Source organism: Strigops habroptila, chromosome 4 (assembly GCF_004027225.2).
Source record: "Strigops habroptila isolate Jane chromosome 4, bStrHab1.2.pri, whole genome shotgun sequence".
Lineage (NCBI taxonomy): Eukaryota > Metazoa > Chordata > Aves > Psittaciformes > Psittacidae > Strigops > Strigops habroptila.
Genome location: NC_046358.1, coordinates 71,539,794 through 71,564,250, shown reverse-complemented (window position 1 = coordinate 71,564,250; position 24,457 = coordinate 71,539,794). Strand labels below are relative to the sequence as shown.

The following is a 24,457-nucleotide window of genomic DNA, read 5'->3' as shown; positions in this document are numbered from 1 at the left end:
ATTACACTTTTATACATTAAAATCATGTTATGTAAAACAACCAAAACCCAGAATCTTTTTCTTCAGTAGCTAAGCTATGTAATTCTTTTTCCTTCCTTCAGATAACAGTGATCTAATTGCTTGTACAGTCATAACAAAGGATGGCGGTCAAGTTCAAAGGTTCCTGGCTGTGGATATATACCAGATGAGCTTGGTTGAGCCAGATGTTGCCAGGCTTGGATGGGGTGTAGTTAAGTTTGCAGGCCTTTTGCAGGTAAGAGGAGTTTTAATATGGGTGGTTACTTTTTCTCAGCTGAAAAGCTACATTTATGTTAAATAGTAATACCAATATTAGTTTATATATTTAAGCTCTGTACCATGCTTACTTGTTTCTTCTGTTACTAGTCTTTTTGCTAGGTTTTGCCTTTTAAACTATTTCTGATTTTCTGAGGAAGTTTACATAGCTAACGAAAGACAAACTTGAAGATGAGATAACTTCCCCAGTATGTATTGGACTCTGTTCATTTGAACACTGGAATTGTATACAATTAGGATTGAGTCCCAAGCACTTGCCTTAAGTAGCACAGTAATGAACTCTCCTAGAGTTCTGATCTTCCTACACAGGTAGGGGAAAATGACAGGCTGTAACTTCAAAATCATCTGTGCTTTTCTAATTTATTTCAAAAGCTTCAAGAAGTTTCCCTCATTTATATCTTTCTTGCCTTATCCAATACTGTATTTCCTTAAAACTTGCTATGCCCAAATAACTCAGTTGAATTTTAAACTGACGATCTCTGTGAGTACCAATTTCTGAAGAACTAAATTCAACATTGTACAACTTGTGTAGTCCTTTTTCTTAACACAGAAACTGTTTCTAGGTGCTTTAGTGGACCATTCATAGGGTTTTCTTTTAATGTTGCTATTTATAGTTCTAAAATGCAAGCTTTTTCATTAGCAACTTGCCTTCTGTTTCTTTTTAGGATATGCAGGTGACAGGAGTGGAGGATGACAGCAGAGCTCTGAACATAATAATTCATAAGCCTGCCTCAAGTCCTCATTCTAAGCCCTTCCCTATCCTTCAGGCTACATTTATTTTTTCGGATCACATCCGCTGCATTATTGCAAAGCAGCGTCTTGCAAAAGGCCGTATCCAGGCTCGACGTATGAAAATGCAGAGGATAGCAGGTGAGCCATTAGTTTGAAATGATTCTGAGAAACAAGACTTGGGTGTCATTGCGAATCGCTCTGTAACACAAGCATGTGTTAGAAAAATCTAATTAGTGGTATGCCACAGAAAACTGTAAACCAGTGTCTAGTTTCCAAGCAATATATTTTATATAGATGTGTCAAAGAAAGGGTGAAAAAGGAGTCCTGTTTTGTTACCACTAGCTGCCAATCATCTCTCAAAACTCAGCATTTCTCTTTGTGTGTGTGATTCAGTGTTTCAAAATTCAAATGCCCTGCTTGGAAAGCAGATGTTCTATTGCCTTAGGACTAAACTGGAGCTCAGCTTGCCTGAGTCCTGAGATGGATGGTGTCCCAATGTTGTTATCTTAATGTTTAATGCTTGGATGAGCAATCCTAAATGTTGAGTATCAGCAGCTAGATTTCTGTGAGTGGAGGAAATGCATGCAAAGAGATGAAGGAAAGAGTTTATTTGAGTAAATAGCAAAGAGTGATTAAAATATTACTCTAATATTAAGTGACTGAAGAATAAATTGAAGCTTACCAGTAAACTGAATGTATTGGAGAGTTTAGAAAAGGGAACTCTGAAATATAGGAAGGAAAATAGCTGGGCAAATGACAAGGGACACCAGCTATCTCAGTTACTTGGATTGTCCAGTAGCAGTAATGAACTAGTCAGAGCTGTTAAAAACACAGTCACAGCTGGTATTAAAATTACTGAGTTGGCCAGAGAATTTCTCTGAGTTTAGGTGGTTTAAGAGCAGCAGATTGTCTCTTTAAATGGCTTTCTGCAGTGTTCAGTTGTAACTAATGAATGACTATTTGTACAGTGAAAAACAGAAGATTTATTTTTATTTTTTAAATAATTCCGGTGGCTTATTTCGTGCAAAGAGCTTACTGTAATCCTTTTTTCCTCCTCCACTGTATTCTAAGGCTTCCTTAGTGTGAATGTGGTGTGGACAGTAGTGGTAGGAAAGGTTACCATAAGTGCTGTGTCTCTTCTTTTTCTAATGCACTTGTAACCATATTTAAGAGGTAAATGCAGGCAAGTTATGTTAAACAATATGGTTTATTCTCCAGATTCTGAGAAAACTATCAATTTTATTTTCACCTGCTCTTCCTATTATGTATTTTTGAGTAACAAAAATTATCAATTGTGATTAAACATAGTTCTGCTGGATCTTCCTGTTCAGCCTTCAACTGAAATTATGGGTTTTGGACACAGCTCTTCAGCTACAGCCCAACACCTTCCATTTAGATTTTATGATCAGTCACGGCGTGGTAGCAGTGATCCTACAGTGCAACGCTCTGTTTTTGCATCTGTTGACAAAGTTCCAGGTAAGATTAGCATTCCTTAACAAGCAATTTCTGCTTTGGGGTTTGAATCTGCAATGGCTGAACTGTGACTTGTATCAGCAATGAAAAGCTTACTGTGATAGGTTTCTGAACATACAACTCCAGGATGAGACTTACGGAAAAAGTTACCCTTAGAGAAACAAGTAATACCTGGGTGTGAATTCCAGGTACGTTGTGAGCAATATCTGTGGCAGTTTGTCCAAGTACATTGGAAGTGTTTTAACACGTTGCCTTCCTTTACAAATTGAGTTAGTTTAAATTTTTCCACATACTCAGTATTTATGCAACATGTCTGTCAGTTGTGCTTAGTTCCTCCTTTAATTTGGTTATGATCATTTTCTTGCCAGTTTGAAAAGTAGCTGGGATAGTGTGCGCTGCTTCATTTACCTTAGAGGCAGCAAGACAGAAAAGGGCCACACCTACACTCAGAACATTAGCTTGGAACTGGGATTAAAGGTAATTTGTTCAAGCAACCACATAGTTACTTTGAATTCCAGGAAATGGAAACTTCCACTGTATGCACATGCAAATCAGGAGGAAAAAGTGTTTTGAAGTTTTGTTTGATACCAAGTATGAGAACACAACATGAAATATTTCAAATGCTGTATTTTTGAAATGCATTTTATGACAGCCAGTAGTGTAATAAAACTGGATTGCTACACTATTTTACATCTGATTACAAAATGAATATCACAGGCTTATTCCTTCTCCCCTTCACTGATGATTGTATGAGGTTTCCTAGTTCCAAGTGATTTTCACAGGAATCTCTTTGTGTTTATCCTTTAATCAGGCTTGGAGTGATTTTCACTTTGAGAAAGATTTTGTGCCTTTTAAAAAAAATTATTGAATAAGTTGCAGTTTGTGTATTCAGTTCTTAATGCTACAGCTTTAAGTGATGCATGAGAGTTCTGCAAACCTCACATAGTCTGTTAATTTGATTGTACTTGTAAGCAACAAGTTATGCTTTCCCTTGATGATGGTAGGTTTTGCCAATTTAAGGGAGAGCCATGATTTTGGCAATATTTTTAGAAGATGAATCACTTTCTTTAGTAGGACCATGTTAGCTGTACATCCAGGGTGGGTTTTAAGAAATTGACAGTGGTATAGATGTTTTCACCCCTCTTGCAAATTTCACTCTGGAGAATTTTAGTACAATTGTTGAATCAGTTTGCTAATCCCTCTTCTCGTTGAATTCAGAGTTTTCAAGAACTTTTATTTCAGCCTGGTCTGCTTTAGTTTCTGTTGTAGTGCATACATAAAGCTCTACATATATCACTAGAGAGCATGTAGTTACCTTACTGTAGTCAACCTGTGCTTCACTTTGCTTTGTTGTTTTGTGGTCCAAAGTTAAAATCTGGTTTGAAAGCACTTCTTGATACCTAGGAGGAAGAGAGTGAGAGTTGTTATAGTTTAAAACCAGATTTTGTGAAAGGTGGGTGAAAGGTGGCAAGAATATAACAGGCCATGCTTCAGAACATCCCTGCTAATACTCCTTACAAAAAGTATGGGTTAAGCAAATGCAATGAGATGATGTAATCATCCCAGATGACTGCCTTGAGAAACTGGGAAGTTCTGATCAGAGAAGAACAGAAGCAAAAATCCTTAATCGATTTTATCACCTTGAAGTCATGACCATGAATATAGGTTGGGATCTATTTTAGGATAATGGCATTTGCCAGAATATTAGAGCATTTTAGGAACAGTTTTGCTGGCTGGTCTGTTCATCATCTTATTAGCTATGTATATGGTGCTCTTGAAACACTCTTTATAAAGAATAAAACCGTTTTCAAAGAAACAAGCAGATTTGGTAGATGTCCTGTGGACATAGGTCTTATATTGAAAGTAAATCATCACTTCCTCTCCAAGCAAATTCAAATACTAGTTTCAAATAAAAGCTGTTTACAGAGATAGACACACTCAGTGTGTCTAAAGGGTAATCTTGACGATTTCCTGCAAAATCTACATCTAAATATTTTAACAAGTGTTGTCACTTCCCTACTGAGAAAACTTATTTTGGAAAGCAAAATGAATCAATAGATCTCTCTTACTTTCTCTTTCTTCATTTTTGATACCTCAGTATATGATGATGATGATAAGATTTTTGGGGGAAAAGCTGGAAAACTACTTCTTGTTAGTATCAGTCTGTAAGCACAGTATGGCCATCCTAATTTTAAAATCCAAAAGAAGAATTCGTCTTCTATAGCTATGTAGCTCTTTAAATGAAAAAGAAAATGTAGGCAGGAATTCTATGTAACTTTTTCATCATTTCTTGGGAATAGAAAGGCTTTAAACAAAGCCCAAGAATTGTTTAAACAGTGCTTGAGATTGTTCACATTTATGTGAAGAAAGTTTATTTTAGTGTTGTCAAATATTATCCATTCTAAAAGTGTACTATACACTTAAAATATGATGTGCCTTTCTTTAGCAGGTCACCATAGGCTGTCGTAAAATCATAGATCTTAATTTGTGGCTTTTTAATTAATACTATGAATGTATTCTTGAAATGTGCATAAGCTTTTGTAGTTTATTGCCGCCTTCATCAACAGTAAGAAAACAGATGCTTTTGATCAAAGTACAAACGAGGAGCTTGACATTCTCAGCTGATGAGCGTCTGCTCTTGTTACGGATTTTATGAGGTTAGATTGCTCAGCACATTTGGATGTTATATACAAGTTATTTTGGAACTGCACTGTGGGACTCTTACCAACCCTTTCATGTTCATCATCAAGCACAGCTACTGTAGGAAGGTCAGATTGGGATAGTTCAGTTAAGTACTACTAAGTTACTTCCAGTGTGAGATGGTTGAAGTATCCTATTCTCCATAATTCTAGTATACAGTTGCTTTTATAGCCCGTAAATATATAAAGTATTTTTTGAATCTTTTGTTCTATGCAAGAATAATGGAGGACAACTGCTAAGTCAGTTTATCACCTCATTTTGTTGTTTTTTTTAATTACTATTCTTTGAACCAGTAAAATACGATATTTTTATATTTAGTTTGATATTTAGTTATGACAGCTACTTTTAAAGACCCAACTCTGCTGCCTTTTTTATATGTATTTATATTGCCTAGTCATCAGAATTGTATGAGCTAAATAGTAATCGTCCTGTCGTGATCAGACTGACGTAGAATTACTTCTGTGTAGAGGTATTCAAGCAGAAGTGCCTAATTAAGGTAGTTTGACAACACTAAGATTATACAAGCTACAACTAACTTGATTTATGTAATATTACTACTTGTGTGCAAGAAATGAAAGATACCATTGAAACAGAGTTAAATATGCAGGGCTACTAGTTAAGATTATTTGGAAGCAAATGTTTCAATGTAAGGCCATGAATCCGTGAGCACTGTTCTGCAAAGTCTTTAGGCAGGCAATCCTCCTGAATCTGAGCAGCTTTTCCCAGGATAGACAGAGTAGCCCTTGTTTACTTCTTCTACCATTTTGGTGGGGATGGTAGGTTTCTCCTCCTTTGGAAGTGCAAACCTTTTGTGGAAACAGAACGGTTTGGATGGGTACAGCTTTTTCCAGCACTGTAAGGGAAACAAAATAGATTGGTGTAAGAACTTCTATACCAATGGCTTTAGTAACTGTTCCAAAACCAACTTTGATTCACTTTAACAGATGTCTTTGCCTCACTTCTGTGGTCACAAGTCCATTGATTATTCCTTGTTTCCCGTCCTAACTGATATATCAAAATATGAAGTATGTATGAGAAGCCTAATGCATGTTTGCTGTATTAAAAACTATATGTATCAGTGGCCCTGAGTGCTATAGAAGTCTTCCACATTTGAGGTAGTTTGTGGTTAACTTTTTGCAGACTATCCGGCGTCACTGTGTGTAACCTCAGTTTAACTTACCTAAATGATTGTAGAAGATCAATCAGTTGGGTTTCTGAAATAAAACACATGAGTTTATTAACACTTATGAAGTAATTAGCTGCTTCACAAACTGTTTTGTTTTTAACTAAAATAGATGTCTCCTGCCATGGTGGTTATTTAGTTCTTTCAGGTGGTGTTCATCTTGGACGTAATGAATTGTAACTTCAAATGAGTGAAAAGCTTGGTAAAAGTGGCATTCGCCCATCTAAAACTGATACAAGTACTACAGCTATTCAGATAGCATTGTGTTTCTGCAAGTGGTTTTGAGTCTAGTTCTTGTGTATAAGCATGGGAAGTAGAAGATAAGAAGTGGGACTGCAGATTAGGTCAGATTGTTAACAGGGCTGATGTTTGTTAGCTTTTTGTTTCTTCTTCATCCATTCTGGGGTTTTTTTTCTGTGCAACACAACCTGTCAGTATGTGTTGCTGCTAACAGCATTTTCCTGAGATGTCATGTCTGTGTGTTAAAGCTTTCATATGCTTCATGTAACGAGTCCATTTAATTTGTTTCGACTGGCTGCCTGCTGCATGGCACCAGCAAATTCCCCATATAGGAGATTCTCTGAATGAATCATCCATCCAGTGCCATGGGAGATTCCCCATATAAAAGAATAAAGAAATGTGCAGTGGTGCATTTGCTTTCATACCTGATTGTCAGATGCTTTCCTCTTCAGTGTTCACTATGCAGTTGAAGGCAATGAGGAGTACGTTCTTAGGTGTTTCACAGTGCATATTGTGGCTACTTTCAATAATTCAGGGGACTGCCAATAAGAAGTCAAGTTAGCACCACTTTGATGCAATATTTGCACTTCCCCTTTCTCAATTTTTTCATGTAGGTTAGCTCTTTCAAGCTAATTATTAACTCATAAACTTCACTGTCCTATTTTGCAGGTTTTGCTGTAGCCCAGTGTATAAATCAGCACAATCCATCACCACTCTCATCACCGTCACCTTCCAGTGGCAGTGGGAGTACGGGGCGCTGTGATTCAGTGGCTGCAAGCTCAACGTCCACCCCTTCTGCTGCACAGAGCCCATCAGGTATTAAATCATGATTTTTCAGCCTAGGCACATTAAGGGATATAGGATAAATCTATAGGATACTGTAAAATTAAGTTAGTATATTACCGGATTAAAAACTATAGGGCTTTATGATTTTAGATCATGTGATCATTCAACTAAACCAGTTAAAGTAAATTGTGGAGCTTTCTGGAACTCTAATAAATACTTGGCATCTTTCAGCAATGATTTTAAGTAATGTCCTGCTTGTCTGACTTGTCTCCTAGCACAGTTTAAAAGGTTGTTGTTTGTTTGTTTTTAAGCTGAAGTATTGCTTTGCATAAATCTGTAATGTATACTGTTAGCCTTTCACCATAGTGGCTAAGTCGAACTCCACATGAAGCATCTTTTTTGAACTGGGTAACATTTGCTTGTGTGTTTATCTGATACTCATGTTAATTTGTAACAATGGGTCAAACATGAAATACTTGAGAACAGTTATTTAGGATGCTAATGTTGTAAAGCTTTTGAAATAACACTCTTCTGGCTGAAGCCACTGCATTTGAGGAGGCTGTTTCACTGGTGCAGAAGCAGCTGCCGTATAAATAGACTGATAGTGTGACTTTCACTTATGTAGCTACTACCAGGTGTTTGTGTGGTCAGTATATTTTGTTAGTATGTTTATACTGGGACTTCTTGTTGCATTAGAATGCCTTCATTCCTCCTTTTTTTGTGTAGCATTTATAGAGAATTTGTAATGGTGGTTGTTCTGAGTGCAAATTATGTGTGAGGTAAAGCCTCAAGCTGGGGACTAAACAAGAAGTAACTCCTGAAGGATGCATACCAAAGTGCTTTCATGCTAGAATTGACCTCTCTACCTCAGTTTGGCTATAAAGCAATAGAGGTAGCTTGATTCTCAAGACCTTTTAAAACAGCCCCCTCATGTAACAGTCACTTCCAATGTTAATCACTCCTTGGAATTGTTGTTGTAGTTCCCCCTTCTAAGACATACCATTTTGCCTGTATTGGAAAGCTCATGTAGATGTAAGCTTTACTGCAGTTCTGCAGGAAATTGTGCAACCTTTGTTGGGCATTTAGTGTGTTGTAGGTTTCGTTGAACAGTGTCAGGAGATCAATGTACATTTTATGTCCAAAGTGACCATCCCTGCAAGAAATATTGCTGGGAAGGGTAAGCAAAGGTTACTTAGGAAGTTTATGAATGACGTGTAAAGCATTCTAGCATCTAGAATCTAGATTAAGAAACACCTATTGCTGTAAGAGACATATAGTCAAAATATTTCTGCAATATGTGTAATTCAAGAATACAATTTGGAATATTTTTCTATATACAACCTATTCAAAATTTTGGAAGGACCTAATTTTGTTTTCTGTGTTGGTAAGTGGTTGCTGTTACCCAGTCTCTTGATGGCCTAGATACTATGTGGTGTTTACAAAGAGGAGTGGTACCTTTTGTCAAAAGTCTCAATATAGGTTGGCACCACAATAAATTGTTTGTTTGACTACATCTTTCTCCTTAGCAGTGTAAAGAATCTCATTTAGGATGGCCTTTTCTCTATTTGAATCCTCTATGGTGAGGAAGTGAAATGCGACTGCAGGTTCTTGGCAGCAGTGGCTAAGAGAAAACTGTGGTAAAGGAAATTAAAATTAAAAATGTAAATTATTTTTGTTGCCTGAAGCAATATATTAGTTCACAGAAATATCCAGCAAGACTATACTCCATGTTTCAAACTGAGTACATCCACAGCACGTAATTCCTCATCTAGCATAAAAAGATAGTGCCTTCTAACCATAGACTGTAGTTAAAATCTACTTACACAGTATGTTGGCATCTGTATAACTTAAAGTTCTGTTTGTTTCCTGGAATTTAAAAAGCTTGATGACAGGAGGCTGCTTATTGTTTTCGAGGGAAAAAACCCAAGCAAGTAAATTCTCTCCCCCCAAAAACCTAAAAAATACACAAAAAACCAACCAAACAAACAAAATACACACACAAAACAAACAAACAAACAAACCCAAAACCAACCAAAAAAGAGGGGAAGGTTGGGTTTTTTTAAATGCCTGGTTTCAGTCTGCACTTTACCAATTAGGTTGCATGAACTGTCCGCGCTTAGTATGATCTTCATTGTGGCTTAATCATAAAGTATGTTCAAAATGCCACATGTCAGACAGGAAAACAGTCTTTAGGAGGGTTTTGGTGTTTTGCACAGGATCTAAGTGCAGTGATGTAGATGCTTTAGCAAATGTAGTTGTGAAAATACAGTTCTGTGCGCTACCACTATGAGCAAAGTCCATGGAAATGAATGTGAGAATGTGCATCAGCTACTTCAGTCCCAGGTCAGCAGCTTGCATTAAGCTGCTGCAGGGATGCCTTCTGAGCTGAGCTCCTGGATTTTGTACTGCTAACTACTTGGAGAGCAGTAACAAAGAGGAAGACAGTGACTCTATGCGCATGAGCAGGTAATTCAGTGCAACAGGATGATGAACAGTTGTTACTGAGGTGCATGTGTCTGATCTGCCTGTAGTTTAGGAATTTTGCTGTGGACCATGTTTGCTCTGCCCTTTAGGACCAACCATCCCTGCAATGTATGTGATTGTCTGAAGGACCAATTATTAGGTCAGATGTGTGTTGCTGTTCAGATTTGAAGTGTATTTGGTGCACAGTTGCAGCATATCTTATAGTTTGGTTTCCTTGTGAATGCACAGAAACTGTTCCTAAAATCAGACTAAAGCAGTAAGTGTATGTAATTCTTCAAAGCTGCTCTATTGGTTTGTACCAAACTGCTAATGCAACTGCAGCCAGTAATGAACAAGTAATGTTTTAAGTAGTTATAGCTGAGTGGTTAACAGTGTCTCAAGGTCCTTAGTATGGACTAGAAGAGGGTATTGAATTCCTCGGAGCTGGGTCTGTGTTGTATCAGGTTTTACTGACCACTCAGCGATTTAGGGAAACAATTGTTGGTATTCACCCACTTGAATGTAAAACAATGTGATTTTTCCCTTAACCTGTTGAGGACAATTGAAAATAAACTGCCTTACTCTGCTGTGAAGCAGAAGAGGAGGCTTGCATGATGTGAAGTGGCTCCTTCAAGGAGAAAGTAACAAGTAGCTGGTTAACAGCAGTTACCTAGATCTGTTTTATGCCCCAAGGTAACACTTGAATGCTGCCACCATCCGTCATATTTGAATCTGCCCTCTCATTTCTCATTCCATTTTAAACACACCCACGTGAGCACATATATGTGCTCTCTGTCCCTCCTTCCTTCCCTGCTCCCATGTTTGTCCTGGCAACTGCTCAGGCTGTTGACCATGAACAACCTGTTAGGTTACTCAGGAACTTCAGTCAAGAAGGCCAGACAAGATAAAGGGGGGAGAGGTGTATGTGGACTTCCAGAAAACTACCTCAGCTACCTTCCTTCAGAGCAACATCCTAAACCACAACAGCTGTTTCTCCTGTACACTTGTGATTATAGTGTCCTAAGCTACTGTCTGCTGACGGATTTAAAAAGTTCGGACTTTGATAAATCTGAGATGGTACTTGTAATCTTCATAGAGTTGTTTCAGGAGGTAAGATTTGGAAAATACACACTGACTTTTACATAAAACAGTGATAAATAAGAACAAAATACAGAAAAATTGCATAAGCTTCGTTGAGAGAAAACAATGTTATAAGATAGAGTATATATTAATAGTTCAACAGCAAAAAAGCTTTCAAAAATGTTTCACAGAAAAGAAATTAATTTAGTGTTTTGTAGAAATCCTTTGCTTGCTATCACTCCTGCCTGCATCAGTCACACAGTATCTTAATGTGAGGAGGGAGTTTAACTGAGCTTACGTAAAATTACATGGCTGCTGTGCATGTTTCAGTCATTGTAAGAGAACAATTGTTGCATTAACAGCTTTGTAATGAGTAAAATGAACTCTTATGATTCCTGAGTTTATCAGCTATCCTGCCTACTAATTGTCACAATACTTCCTGGCACAGATATTTTAAAGCCTAGCAGCTCCCCTAATTGCAGTATTTGGGAATTAAGCTGAGCCCTTTACAAGATAATACTGAAAAAGCAGAAGTCATCCCTTAAAGATAGCAGAATCCCTAGCAAGACAGACAAGGCAGTATCAGATTCTGCAAATGCTGCTATCAGGTTGGTTTTTTTTCTTTGTATCTGCATACTTGTTTTTTTAATTTAACATGTCCATTTGAAGTGTTGCGATGCATAAGGTAAAGATGTTCTCTTGCTAGGCAGATTTTAATCATCAAGCTTTTGAGCTTAGAATACTGGCTCTTCTTGGCTATGCTTGCTGGAGCCATGCACTTCTTTAAAGTGCTTATTTTTATATATGCCAAGGATTAAGATAAAGAAGCTCTCTTACTGTAAGTGAGCAATCTTCCAGAATTATGTATGTGTAATGTCATCTATGCCGTATTTTATCACTTTTGAAGTTGTCTTAAGCTTTAAAATGCAATTGGCTTCAATACTTAAGAAAATGTTTACATGGGAGCAGTGGCTATCGAGGACTTCGGAAGGCATTGATCTTCTATGCTACTTATGCTGTATTTCACACTACTGGCAGATATTGATGGTAAAAGGTCTAAAATAAGTACAGAGAGCTGTCCCTTGTTGCAGAGAATATATTCAATTCCAGTCAGTAAATTAAAATTTATATATTGCAAGGAGAGAAGGATTAATCAAGCATGGAGAGCCTGTAAGAGCAGTGCCTGCCATCTTACCAAAACCATCCCTGTCTCTTCCCTCTATAATCAATAATGTAAATGTGGTTTGGTCTCTTCTCTTCTATGATGCTAGTGATTTTCTAAGTAGGTGAGGACGTACTTTTGTTTCTAGAAAGTTCCATTTCTAGAAACTTACTATGCACCAAGCATCATCGTCTGAACTGCTGCTATCTTTAAAAACACTAAGATAAACCAAATCTAATACTTCAGTTTCGTATCATAGAGTAGTAGGGCTGAATGGTCTGAAGTATTGCCACATGCATGGTAGTGCACCTTTTATAATATGCGGCCAGTGGAAATCAGAATAATTCTCTGTCACCAGAATTGGTGATAAATAGCTGCTCTGAAGATTTCTAAAGCATGTGAGTAAATTGTAATGCAAGTAGATGCCTGCCAGTCCTTCCTTGGTGTAAGTACTGTTGGTGTTGCAAGACATAGCCCAAACCTCCTTTTATGAACATTTCCAGGTAGGTAAGCAAAAGATTAAATTCAATTAAACTCACTTATTACTAAAGAATTAATAATTCCAGCTTCAGAAGTATTTCCCAAACTTACAAGACTCTTGGTGTGGTGTCAAATTGTATTCAAGATACCAGCAGTTATGGATGTGTCCTTGTCACTTATTCTTGTTGCTACTCTAACATTTATCCTTTGTCTTCATTCCAGTTTCACTTCCTTGTTTCATTGTTAAAGCCTTCATATGATATATCGCTGTGTTTTCCTCTAGTAAGGTCTGGCAGGAAAGGACGTCGGCGGGTGTTTAGTCTGTCGGAGGCTGACAGTCACGGTGGACACTGGGTTTAGGTCTTCAAGCAGCAGCTGCAACAGAAACTCACGCAATATCATTTCAGGCAGGTTCCTCCATAAGCTTTCTAAAGGCCATTAACAGTTGATAGAACATATTTGGTTTCCATGCTGACAGCAATGATGGTGAGGTAGGAAACTGAAGAAAGCATCATAAATCTTAGTCTCTACTGGTTTGGGGGGGAATTGTAAAACAGTAATTAGCTGGTTCTGAAAGCATTATCTGCAGTTTCTCCCATGTTTCTTGGTTCTCTCGCCAAAGATGGAAATTCTGCTCTCAAGCCTCCAGCTTCAAAGCAGCTATGTCTTCATTTGCACAGGGGCAGCCATGGCTGTCGTGGAATGTAGTAAGCACAGGCTCCTGAATGGACAATAATGCAGGTATTTGGCTAGCAGCAAGAAATCTATAGCTGGGGTAAAATGGACAAGCATTCAGCATAAGACTGTCCTTGGACTATGATGGCACAAGCTTAATATTTCTATGATCATCAAACCTGGCCAATGGGTTTATGGACTGTTAAATTGCCTGAGGAGATGAGGAGGGGAAGCAGGTGCAAAAACCACAGAAATACACTTCAGACTACCTTCTTATTTATATAACCTGCTTTAACTTGTATCTAATTTTTTTTTTTTTTCCTATCATGGCATGAAGATATTTTTCTCTGTTAATTTTATATAAACATCCTTTTTCATCCTTTTTTTTTAATCTTTATTAGATTTACTTTGCATCTTTTCACCTAATGTCCGGTTATTTATTTTTTTGTTATCCTTTCATAGTATGTTGCTGTACAGCTTAGGACATGTCTCTGTAGATTATATCCATTCTTTCCTTTTCCTGTTCTTTTCTGTCATCTTTCATTAATGATCATCCTTAATATAAGTTAATATAACAGAAGTTGAGTGATTTGGGTTGGATTTTTTTGCTGTAATGGTAATATTGGTAGCATTACCGAAGTGCTGAAAAACATCTAAGGTTGCTGAAGCCACTGCAACCAGAGAGAGGTAATAATACCCAAAAACTTGCTAAATGACACCCTGTTTTTCAAGCCTTGTTTGGTATTTCAATTTGGGGATGGGGCGTGTGTTTGTTAGAACTAAATGTTAACATCACAATTGTTTTAAGAAACTGATTTCACTCTCCCTGGTTTTGTTGCAGACCTAGCTTTTATTTTTTGCCAGAACACTCTTGCTTAAATACGTGGGGGTTGAGGAGAGGTCAATAGAAGTACTCTTTTCCCATATTAGGTGATAATTTTTTGATATTTAAAAATAGAGCATATTTTAGTAACTGAAGATTTTATTCAGGTACAAATTACAATTATTTCTGCTCTTTCTGTCCAAAAGTCAAGCTGGAACCCACTGTTAGGAGTTTGGGGTTTTTTTGAAAGTCAGTATTTTTATGTGTAATATAGGCAGAAGTTCCAGAACTATCAGAAACATATGATATATGTTTAGAGAACAAGTATATATCTGGATGCCTTGAAACTCTTTTGAATCAAGAGCTTGATACCTATCTGGATTTGATACACATTCTTTTAATAATCCTTTCTTGAATTTTTTTTTTCCAGCTAGGGTACATCTTTTTGCCAGTTGTTTATTCCAGTTTCAAAGACATTAAGAATTCAGATCTCATATAAATATAAATTTATCTACTTGGATCCTTCTCAGAATTGAGTATGACTTCAAAAGGCTTTGAAATTTTGAGCCTCAAAGATTTTCTCAATATTAATTATTTTCCTGAAGCCATGTATTCAATTAACTAGGAGATGTTACATGTGAAAACTTTTTACACCAAGAGGGTGGTCTTATTTTTCATTGGAGATTTTCATCCCAACATGCTAGATCTCTATATTCTGTTTTCTGTTTAGTTTCTTTCATCTGTAGACTAGGGTTGTTTTTCCTCGTCCTTGTATCCAGAAGATACGGGAGATGACCATGACCTAGCACAAGCATATAGGTACAGTTTCAACCTAAGTATAAGCCTCAAGTAACTTACGGTTTGAGGGCTTGGTTGCAAAGGTTGAAGTACCATACCATAAACAGCCATAGTTTATAGCTGTGACTGAAGAATAGTATTTTTATTTAAGCATTAATCCAGAAGGGACATTATATTGCAAAATAGTAGTGAAAGCTGTTGACCTTTTCTAGACAATGTTAGAAGTCCTCCTTCCCTCCCCTGCCTGTTTGTGTAGTGGTACTTGCTTTCCGCCCCTGCAGGGACTAGAGGCAGCTGGCAAATACCTTGTTATTTTGGCAGTAATGCCATGCTGGGATACAGAAATCTGCCACTGCTACCCTTAAATACAGTAACAGAGAAACAGAAATGAACCTCTGACAGTGACTGATGAAGTAGCGAAAGTAGAGGAGAGACACTTAATTTCTATCACTAGTTAAGTAAAAGCAGGAGGGAAACATAGAAGAGTTCCAATTTTGTATTCTGTATAAATACTGCAGCTAAAATACTGAACAAGAGAATGTTCTGTTTACATTTTTTGATGTTTTCATCTTTTTTCTGAATGTTTTTTCAGACTTTTGGATAGAAAATTTGGACTTGTTGAGTCCAGACACTTTTTTTTTTTTTTAATGGGGACTTTTTTCCAATACTTACTTTTTCTTGGTGGCAGTAAGAAAGGAGTCACGTTAGCATTAATTTAGATCTTATGTGGAAGGATTTGGGGACAGTACAGCCTAACAAAAGAGTATGTACATCTGTCAATTTCAGTAAATGAAAGTATTGAGAAAAAATATTTGGGGGGAGGGAGGGAATTAAGAAATGAACTGCAGAGTCAGAAGTGAAATAGCAAAACTGCAGTAGAAACGTGCTATATATAACATTCCTGAGCAGAACACATTTGATTGCTAATTTACCAGAATGTCTCAGGTTTCCAAATCCTGAATTTTGTTGCATATTCATACTAGAATCAAGATTAAAAAAAAACTTGGCAGAGAACGTTTTATATTCTTTTAAGATTTTATAAATTCAGAAATGAAAATCGCTGCAAAGAGGCTCACTGTTCTGTGCATACTTAAATGTTAGTATTTATCTTGGAATTCAGAAAAATGAGGCTTCATTTCATGGTTTTTTTGCAGTTCATTTTCCATGCAAGTCTTGCATCACTTCCTCTGTTACAAATCGCTACTTTCTTACTAAAGCTTCTTGACAGCTAAGGAGAAGAATCTGCAGAGTCACTTTGAATCTGTCCTTGTTTTTCAGAAATAACCAGTGATGTCTCTTTTATTTAAAAGGAGAGTTTTTTACAATCTATAAATTCTGGTTTTATTAAGGCAAGAAGCTTTAGCCACTGATTCAACAAAAAGTAAAACTGAGTGGTTTTCTGAAGTGAGAGTACACCGTTGTTTGGGGTTATCTTACCAGAAAGGTTAAAAACCCAATAATCTTACTGTTGCTCACTGATACCTTGCTGATATCCATTCCATTTTCAGCTTTGTTTTTCTTTTTTTATTTGTGTTTTTGTTTTTGCCTTATGTTCATGCTTTCTGTTCTTTTACAGGATTATTTGGAATCAAATTGAAATGGAAATATTTTTAAGGTCACTGAATATCAAAAATAGAACCTAAGTCTTATCTTCTGTATTCACTACATTGCCTTGTAGACTTTTCTGCAGATGCCTGTACACTTGAACACATGCTGTTTCTTACAAGAGCTTTAAAAATTAGCTGTCTTGAAGCTGGATACCTGTTACTGTAATGGCATCTATTACTCTAGTCTGAAAAGAAAAAAAAATCCCTGACTTTTCTGGGCATACAGATAAGGCTGTATCGCCTTATCCCCTCCATTCACTACCCATCTGAACCAATTACTTGAGAGTTAGCTAGGATTTTAAGGGGGAAAAGGGCAGTACAAATAGCTGTTAATGTTTTTTGAAGTTGGGCGGAGGGTCATTGTGTGGGAAGGTGCAGTAGCATCTCAGTTTTCTGTGGTATGAAATGCTTATTCCCCATTTCATCTGGGCTGTATGCTACATGCTTAGGAGCACCAAAAAAAAGTCATATAACACAAGCCTGTATAATAACAGGCATGTTTTGCAGCATCTTTCAGTTACAGTAAGCACATCATTCTCCTTCCTCTTTTTCCATAGTTCTGCTTTCTATGGTTAAGGTGCCACTTAAATGTGATTTTTTCCAGATTCCAGATTTTTGTAAGAAACAAGCCACTTCTTGGGAAAACTAGTGATACAGGGCTTTGGCTTTTTAATTTCTAAAGAGGTTCCTGGTATGGGGTATCTATTCATTTTAGTCTGTACTAAATACTGGAGAGGCTTTTTTACTCTTCCCCTCACTTTCCTCTCTAGGAATATTTCTGATATTGCTGCATATTCTAATACTAAATGTGTAAAATTTTCTGGTTCCTAATTTGAATACATTCCTGCTGGCATTTTATGTTATGCCTTCATAATATTTTGTTTCATTTCTAATTACTAAAAAGTTAATGCTAAGCATAGTGCTTCACAGAACTGCATTTCCCACCCAATTATTCTGAAATATTCATAAATAATAGTATACTGTTAGGCTTAATGTACATAGTAAGTTGAATGTTGATATTTTTATTTTTTTTTTTCTTGGTGTTTTCTTTTATTAGATGATGCTTCAGCTCCAGAGCAGCCTCAGATGACCATTTCTGGTCAGACGATGTTGACTGATGAAACTCTTTCAGCTGTCTCAAAGTCTAGCAAGAATGCTGTAAAGAGCAGTGACATAGAAACAGCAAACCTTTCTCCTAGCCTGATTCCTGCGCAGCAGCCCACAATATCACTAATAACAGATGACAATACAGATGCGCTAAGTGTAGAGTCACTTACACTGGTGCCACCAGTTGATCCACACAGCATTCGAACATTCAGCTGCATTCCTCAGTCCTCTTTGCAATCTGAAGCTGAAGTTTGCAATGTAAAAGAGGTGGAGGAAGGATGTTCTGACTAAAGCCAACCTGCAGACTGTGATAAACAGTGAAGCAAATGCAACCAAATTCTTTGTTGTTTTTCCTTTGGGAGTGCAGATACTTCTTGAAGCCTCAGAGGCCGTCTGGTCCACTAGAAGAGGTCCATCGTGAAAGAGAATGTGGGCAGCTTTTAGAGTAAACATCAGATGTTCAGCATATTTAAACTGGAGAAGAAAAAAGCTCAACTTTTAAATCTGCACTGGTTGTTTCTTACTAATTCATGTTATACAGGAACATGAAAGTATTTCAGAGCACCTACTCTCTTTCTAGTGTAGAGTTCCAGCTGCAGGATCTAAGTTAATTATAAAAGGTCTACAGTATTATGGCAAAATGAAGACATTTTTGGATAACTGGCTTCAGGATATTGTATCATTACTTCTCTGAAACTGGAGACATACCACTGACCAGAAAAAAATAATATATTGTAGTACAGAGATAACATTTCCATTTGAGACATGGTGTGTTTTTCAGCTTGGGTTGTTTTGTTGTTTGTATTCCAAAATCCTGATCTCATTCATCTTGTGGAGGTCTGCATGATACCAGCAGGCTTGGCCACTTTCAGTGTTGTCTTTGTTAGGACTCCAGTCTTCAGTATTTGTGTTTTCCATGTATAATATTTATTTCCAGGTTTGATCCAAAACAAGATATATATCGAACAATGTTTTTTAAATATAAAAGCCTAAAATTTAATGACAAATGCTTATACAAATTAACATAAGAGAGTTTTGAGACTACTTCAGTCTTTGGTTAATCAGCTACAGAAAATGTGAAATATCGTATGAGATTGCTGTAACTTGTTTCTTCACTTCTGACAGTCGAATTGCTACACTTCTGAGGAGTGGTGATATCCTTTCTACTAAAGGACAATTTCTAGAAGGAGATGGAAGCAGTTTAAAGAGGTTTTTTTAAATTTTTCGTCTTCATGTAGGAAGGAGGTCATCACATCTAACTGATAAGTCCTTTGCAAGTCTGAAACTCAAAAGGAAAGGTATTGTGTAGTTCTTTTCCTGTCTGGGATAGTATTGCAGTTAAACAACATTGCTACATTAAAATGATTCTGAGTTTATGCTTGCCTTACTTTGCTGCCTAGATCCTGATACCAAGTTGACAGTAGTGGGAAAGTGTTGATTAAAGTTTGGAATGTTCCTTGCTGACTTGATACATAATTTAACATGAATGAAATTTGAGATTTCTCATCAGTTTCCATGTGTGTTAGTTAAAATTACTAGTAAAATGAGCAGACTTTCATTATTGCTCCGCTCCTAACATTGAGTGGTTTCTGGCTCCCAAAGATTGAAGACTACTGTTTACTTGGTGGTGTGATTTCAGTCATCAGTGCAATCTGTTTCCTTATTCAGTCTCTACTAACACTGATTTCATATCAAGTAGGTGAATCTGGAAAACTTTCACCTACTTCAGAGTCTCTTCTTTTACCACTTCCTGGGCTGTCACATGGAATACTTGATGGGATTTTGAATGTTATATTTATATATGAGATTGACTAATCCACAAGTGTAACTTTGGTCACTTTTTCAATCTTTTCCTTCACATAATAATCCTTGTAAAATGTGTATACAAGATGTCTCCTATTGAACACCGGCAGGTTTTTTTTCTTCCCTTACTAGCTTTTACATGCAATTCTGTTGAATTCTAGTTTTCTGTGACTTCTACTTTCTCTCAAATTGGATTAACCAATATTCCAGCCATTCCAAACTCTAAATGGATTCTGAGAGTTGGGTGTCCTCAGCACTGCTATGGATATGGGATGAGAATTTGGCATTGCTGGAGTAAGAGCCTACTTTTTATTTTTCATCATATGCTTGGGGTGAGTTTACACCTGCAGTCACTGTGCAGCTAATGTGCATGTACCTGAACAAGTTTAGACATCAGTATCAATTTGGGCACAAGGACCACATAAATTTTTTATTAGCTGAACTGATCACAGTCTAGACTTCCTTCTAGTATGTTGCAGCGTTACATTGTAGCCTCAGTAATATTTTGAACATCATTATAAAAAATGCCTTACTTAATTTGAAAGCATTTTATGTTAGTTGTTAACCTTAAATCATGACCTAGATTACACAAAATGCCACTGTGCAGGCTGAGTTCCCTTAAATAGAATTAATTTTAGACAGGAAAACCTTGATCTTTATCTAATTTCAAATTCAGTTCTAGGAAGATTAGGACCGTGCAAAAGGAGTCTTTATACTGGTGTGTATAATCTTACCTTTGAGCCATACTGCACAAGAAATGAGGTGGAGAGAAAGCTGACTTTGTGCTTTTCATTGCCTTTGAGTGGCTTTTAAATCTCATGACCAGTTATCTCCCGAGAGCTTCACAGGAAATGACTGAGATACATACTATTTTTAGGAAAATAGAAGACTTGTCTACTCTCTAGTCCACTGCTGGCAGAGCCATGCTGGTCAAGGAGTGGTAAGGTAGGATATCTTCTAGCAGTTCTATCCAAAAGCTCCCTGCAAAGATGGAGTTGCACTAGGAAAGCTCTGACTGCACCAGCTCTACCACTGTTGTTTTATAAACACTACAACCAGTACAGACCAACCTGTATCTCTGGTTATGCCACAGAAGCAATTGAATTTATTTTTTTTTTTTACCTGTTACTTGCTTTTTCTATTAAGGCATATGGTACGACTGTGCATCATGCTGCGTTAGGAGACTTCAGAATGTAAAAGCTCTGGAGATGCTGAAGTAATCTGTCATCAGCAGTCTGTTATCTCTCCAAGTACGGTGTTATTCGTCTGCAGTTCCTTGAAGAGTATCGCATGTATCTCATCCTTATCAGAAGAGCTCTAGGGCTGTTTCCTTATACCCCTTTCACTGTAAAAAGGAAACTCAACCAAGAAAGCATTAGCACATCAGCCACAAATGTAATTTTTTTTCTAAACGAATGTTGACACGAGTTAGTGTAACATCACTCTTTTTAACCAAATCCAAATACCAAGTTGCAAATGAGAGCAGCAGCTAAACAACTGGCTGTTCAAAAGGCTCACTATTCTGGTGTAATACTGCAGAGGGAGGTAGAATCACTCTAAAATAAGTATAGCAGTGTTCCAGAGAAAAATGCCAACATTTTGGAGATGCTAAATTCTCAGTGTTTGTTTGTAGAGGCTATGTCTGTCTTCAGCCATATTCTCTTAACATAAAACAGTTCTATTTTTCTCTTCCTTTTGAGAAGAGAAGCCAAAGAAGCTAAGGCACACTAAATGTTACTTTGCTATTTTATGGTCTCTGTGGCTCATTTTATCAAATTTTACCAAGATATCACTTGTTTAACAGAACTATGTGTTGCCTTCACTGTTAGGTCTCACTGCCTCTCTCTGGTCCCTTGGCTTTTCTGTCATGCAGCGTACAACAATAACAAGACTCAAGCTTTTCACCTGTGAAGAGTGTAATGGCAGCATACTCTTGGTAATTTGGTAAAGAAGGGGAGGGAAGAAACATTAGTGCCCAATTCTGATGTCTATTTCACCATGGAAGTAATGCTTGCAGTGTGAAACCTGTGTGTGAAAATTACTTATTTGCAGAATTTCTTTGATGTAGGAAGAAACCAAAGGTTAAGCTTCCTGTGTTCCATTTTACAAGCTGTGTGGATTAAACCAAATTCATTAGAACTGTGTTCACATATGTTAATACTGAAAGCTGTATTTTTGTGTGTGAAATAATGAATTATATATAAGGACTGAGCTTATTTGTATTCCCCCCTGCTAATTCATGATAAACTAAAATTCTGACTTCCTTAAATTAAGCTGAGTTAAAAATAAACAAATAAATACAAAGTGACACCTGTTAAAGAAGCTCCTCAATGTTCTTTGCTTTACAGCACAGTTGGAATTTTTCTTGAGGTCACTTGGTAAGGAAGTTTTGGGAATATCTTCCAGAATTAATTTATCCTTATCCAGTATTGTTGCTAAAGAGCAGGTATGTGACATTTAAAAACTCTTCTTCTGTATCCAGAATTTAAGACTTAAAGCTAGATCAGTATTCAGAGTTTTAAGTCAATGTCCAGCGATTCATATGACCCCTTTGCCTCACAGAGACAGAATATAGGGGGAAATAATGGTTTTTTGTAGATTTGAAGTGTTCTTGTGTGTAGAATTTGAAAACTGGTAGTTAAAATAGTTTGTTTATAGCAAAACCAGCAATCTTTAGGATTGAAATTACTGGGGCGGTGGGCATTTCTAATTAAGCAGTGACTGTAATTTCCACACTTCCTGCAAGTGGCCTGGGATGATTACTTTAAGCGATCTAAGAATTCAGTATTTGTCCTGCAGTTGAGTGTCATTTTGCTAGTAGTAAATTAAATTTCAAGCAATATGCTTGAAGACATAGGTAAGCGATCAGACAAGCAAGGCAAACTGTAAGTACGAAGCCACTCTATGAAAGTAAACACTTTAATACCATGGGCTGTCAGTGCTCTAGTGTAATCAGTCACTCTTTTTGCTGCATGCGTTATAGGTAAATGACTACAGAATAGCCTAATGCATAGTTTTACTAACCTGCACATAGTACTCTTAAAAAAACCCGAAAAACAAAAAACCCACAAGGCTAAACATTCTGATGTTGTCTTCACTAAAGTTAAACGGGGAGTTGCTTTTAAAAGAGAATTGCACAGGCAGCTGTTATATAGAAAACCATTAGTCCTTTAGTTGAATCAAAGGGACATCAGACAGGGGCATCAGTATCGCTGAGATCTAGACATTGTGCCTCAAAGATAATGAGCCTCCTTGATGAGTCTTCTCATTTTTAGGCAACCTAATGTTAGGCATCTATATGTATGTTGAAGATCCTCTTCCTATCTGTTACTCTCTTCTTGAAACAATTTTTTGGTATGTCACTGTATAGCCATCACTGGCTTACCCTAGGATGTCACTAACCTGGGCACTGCACTTCTGTTACCTGGAAGTCTTTGGAGTGTTTCTCCTATGCTTGCCTGCTCTATTGCTCTGACCTTTCCCAACATTTGCAGCATGAATTAGAAAGAAATATAGTAATTCTTACTGTCTCAGAATAATAACTCTTTCTTACTTTCTCCTATTGGCTTCTGAAAAGCAGATGGTGATCCAAGCAGGGCTTGTGAGGGTGGGATGTTTTTAGGGATGGGTGGGGGGAAGTGCTTGAGTTTTTTCCTGCTGCTCAGGACTTTCTGAGCAGCAATGAAGACATGGGAGATGCAGTTCTGGACTGACTCTCAAACAGAAGGTTCTTTCATATGGAAATGTATTTTTATATTACATTTGTACAGAATTTTCCCTATTTTGATCTCCCAAAATTTTTAGACCTGTGCATTGCTCAGATTTGGTTTCTTTTGTGAGTTGTTATAAAACATGTATTTTGTTTGGTAATGTATTATAAATGTAAAACTGCATTTTGCTTGTCTAATAAATGTGCACTGTGGCGGTATCTGTTTTATTGTTTTGCTAACTTGAATTCATTCTTAATATGAAAAGACAAAACTTGAGTCATTGTCAGCATAAATGTGTGGAGTGCATTTACTAAAAAGGGCTTAAGAAGCAGGTAATAGCTAAGTATACTTGTTGATAACAAAAGTTAGAGTTCAGTAAGGTGCAGACTAGTATATAGCATTCCCAGGATTCTATTAAGATTACAGTCTTAAGATACGTGAGGGTTGAGGGTTCTGTCATCTTGTTCCCCATTACTTTTGGTTATGGGTACTCATACTAAAGTGAGTCTAAGACATAGTAAGTGCTATCTGATAACCAAAGTATGTATAAGGAGATGAGAAGGTCTGAGATTTTGTGTTCGGGTGTGTTGAAGAAATAAGTGTGGCAGAAATATTTACAATGAACACGAAGATCATTTTGAAAAGGATTGAGAATAGATTCAAGGGTGCGGATTTAGAGACTCTTAGAGTTTCTCAGAGCTTTGTTTTGCCCGGTGATAGCACTGAATAACAACATTGTTACAGCTCTAGGGGACCTGCTGGAAGCATTTTAGGGGATAACTTGAAGCATCTCCACTTGTGAATAGGCGTGTGGATAACTTTGTTGCAAACTTTTTACTTCATTTTGACCTGTTTTGTAAGTTGATTGTTTTAAGTGCAAAGAGGAGGAAATGTATTTTTCTAGAAGAATGAATGTACCTGGGATTTAAACGCTACATAAAGCATTTAATGAGAATGAAGGAGTATCTTCCTATGGAATATATTTCAGTGAAGTTGTGTCAAAATGTACTTCCTTTGGAAAAAAGTCCTTAACATGCACTTACATTTACATGGAAAAAAGCCCAAACACAGGGTGAATTGAAATCTGAAATGTCTTTCTACAGGCAATAAGTATTAATTATTTAATGTAAGTTATGTTAGACGTTTGGAGTAAATGTGACTATCTTATATTAAAGAAAAATGTAAATAAGTGTCTGAGAAGGGAGTGAAATTAGAAAATATTAGTGTATGTTTCTGAAATCCAGATTTCTATAGCTGAGTCTGTATTTGCTGGCATTAATCGTGTCATAGCTATTGAAAACCCGGACAAGAATGAAAAATAGACCTTTCTTTGTAAATGGA

At 36.9% G+C, this 24,457-nt stretch overlaps 1 protein-coding gene across 6 annotated transcripts in view; it reads left to right on the top strand.

Moving 5' to 3' along the window:
• CLEC16A (C-type lectin domain containing 16A) overlaps positions 1 to 24,133 on the top strand; it is a 75,149-nt gene extending 51,016 nt beyond the window's left edge. For 4 of the 6 annotated variants that reach the window (XM_030481638.1, XM_030481637.1, XM_030481639.1 and 1 more), the window contains 5 exons: positions 102 to 253; positions 960 to 1,164; positions 2,335 to 2,502; positions 7,292 to 7,438; positions 17,554 to 24,133. In XM_030481638.1, coding sequence (XP_030337498.1) covers positions 102 to 253; positions 960 to 1,164; positions 2,335 to 2,502; positions 7,292 to 7,438; positions 17,554 to 17,894 — 1,013 coding nt within the window. In that variant the 3' untranslated portion in view covers positions 17,895 to 24,133. Of the gene's footprint in view, positions 1 to 101; positions 254 to 959; positions 1,165 to 2,334; positions 2,503 to 7,291; positions 9,246 to 12,876; positions 13,001 to 17,553 lie in introns of those variants that run through there. The other 2 variants (XM_030481641.2, XR_004389894.1) reach the window with 2 other exon arrangements.
• Positions 24,134 to 24,457: the final 324 nt, after the last annotated feature.